The sequence below is a fragment of the Merops nubicus genome, unplaced genomic scaffold (assembly GCF_000691845.1).
Source record: "Merops nubicus isolate BGI_N331 unplaced genomic scaffold, ASM69184v1 scaffold28506, whole genome shotgun sequence".
NCBI classification, from domain to species: Eukaryota; Metazoa; Chordata; class Aves; order Coraciiformes; family Meropidae; genus Merops; species Merops nubicus.
Window position 1 is genome coordinate 5,170 of NW_008617388.1, and position 1,790 is coordinate 6,959.

The window sequence follows — 1,790 nt, forward strand, 5'->3', positions numbered from 1 at the left end:
GCCGCCGCGCCCTCCCCCTCCAGTCGAGCACCACGGCGGGCAACGAGGTGATCTCCGTGCTGGAGCGAGCCCACAAAGCCGGTAACGGGGAACACGGGGACAAGGGCTGCCACGCTGGGGGCTACCCCTTCCACGAGCTTGATGGCAGGGTACTCCTGTTGCCCTTCGTCGGGCCTGACGGGTGGGGGTGCGGCAGGAAAGGCGGTGGGCATCGTGACGACGACGCGGGTGCAGCACGCGTCGCCCTCGGGGACCTACGCCCACGTGGTGAACCGCAACTGGTACGCGGATGCCAGCATGCCCGCGGACGCTCGCAGACAGGGCTGCAAAGACATCTCCTGGCAGCTGGTCCACAACGTCAAGATCAATGTGAGCGGGCACACGGAAGGGGGGGGAGAGGGCAGACAGCACCCCAGGCATCCCCACTAACACTGCACCCATCTCGTCCCTTCCAGGTGATCCTGGGGGGTGGTCGGAAATACATGACCCCCGTGGGGACGCTGGACCCTGAGTACCCTACCCATCAATCGGAGGCCGGGATACGTGAGGACGGGAATGACCTCATCAAGATGTGGCTGGAGTCACGGAAGGTGGGTGACGTGGCAGGGACAACCCCCTCCCTACTGGCCCCTGGCACAGGGCTGTGGGATTTGCCCGCAGGGTGCCCGCTACGTGTGGAACAGGACAGAGATGCTGGCCGCTGCCGCCGACCCCAGCGTGGATTATTTGATGGGTAACGAGCATCCTGTGTGCTGGGACCAAACAGCCACCAGGATGCGTGCGGGCACTGAGGCTGTCCTCAACACGTCCCCTCCCAGGTCTCTTTGAACCCGCGGACATGAAGTACAACCTGCTGCGTAACACCACCCTGGACCCGTCGCTGACCGAGATGATGGAGGCAGCCATCACCATCCTGAGCAGGAACCCCAATGGCTTCTATCTCTTTGTGGAAGGTAAGTCAAGGCTTGTGCCCCTGGGGTGGGAGAGACGGTGGTCCCACGTCCCGGGGTGGGGATGAGAGCTGGGCATGCTGCCGTCGGTCCCCAGCCCATGGCGGGTGCCCATCTGCAGGTGGCAGGATTGACCACGGGCACCATGACGGCCAAGCCCACAAGGCACTGACAGAGGCGGTGGAGTTTGACCAGGCCATCGAGAAGGCGGGCACCTTGACAGATGAGGAGCAGACCCTCACGGTCGTCACCGCTGACCACTCGCACGTCTTCTCCTTCGGTGGCTACACCCTGCGTGGCTCCTCCAGTGCCCATCTGCAGGTGGCAGGATTGACCACGGGCACCATGACGGCCAAGCCCACAAGGCACTGACAGAGGCGGTGGAGTTTGACCAGGCCATCGAGAAGGCGGGCACCTTGACAGATGAGGAGCAGACCCTCACGGTCGTCACCGCTGACCACTCGCACGTCTTCTCCTTCGGTGGCTACACCCTGCGTGGCTCCTCCATCTTAGGGCACCCTGGCTGCAACTGGAGGGGGGATAGGTGGATTTCCTGGTTGATCCCCTGCCTCCTCTGTGTCCCCCCGAGGTCTGGCCCCCAGCAAAGCCTCTGACAAGAAGAACTACACGTCCATCCTCTACGGGAATGGGCCGGGCTTTCAGGCCAACAGCCGGCCTGACGTGAATGACACCACAGCCAGTGAGGACACAGGGACCATGGGTAGGTGGTGGGGCAGGGCTGGGGGCCACCGCTGCTTCTCTCACCCCGCTTCTCCCCCTCCCCAGAGCAGTATGACTACATGCAGCAGGCAGCTGTGCCGCTCAGCTCGGAGACCCATG

General features: G+C 63.8%; 1 protein-coding gene across 1 annotated transcript in view; it reads left to right on the forward strand.

Annotated features, from left to right (window-relative positions):
- The window catches only part of LOC103775668 (intestinal-type alkaline phosphatase-like), a gene marked incomplete at its 3' end in the record, with an annotated part of 6,288 nt that extends 4,501 nt beyond the window's left edge, over positions 1-1,787 (forward strand). The window contains exons 13-20 of the mRNA XM_008943138.1: positions 3-81; positions 197-369; positions 456-590; positions 661-733; positions 819-953; positions 1,272-1,472; positions 1,540-1,650; positions 1,737-1,787. Coding sequence (XP_008941386.1) covers positions 3-81; positions 197-369; positions 456-590; positions 661-733; positions 819-953; positions 1,272-1,472; positions 1,540-1,650; positions 1,737-1,787 — 958 coding nt within the window. The remainder of the gene's footprint in view (positions 1-2; positions 82-196; positions 370-455; positions 591-660; positions 734-818; positions 954-1,271; positions 1,473-1,539; positions 1,651-1,736) is intronic.
- Between the last annotated feature and the right edge of the window lie 3 nt (positions 1,788-1,790).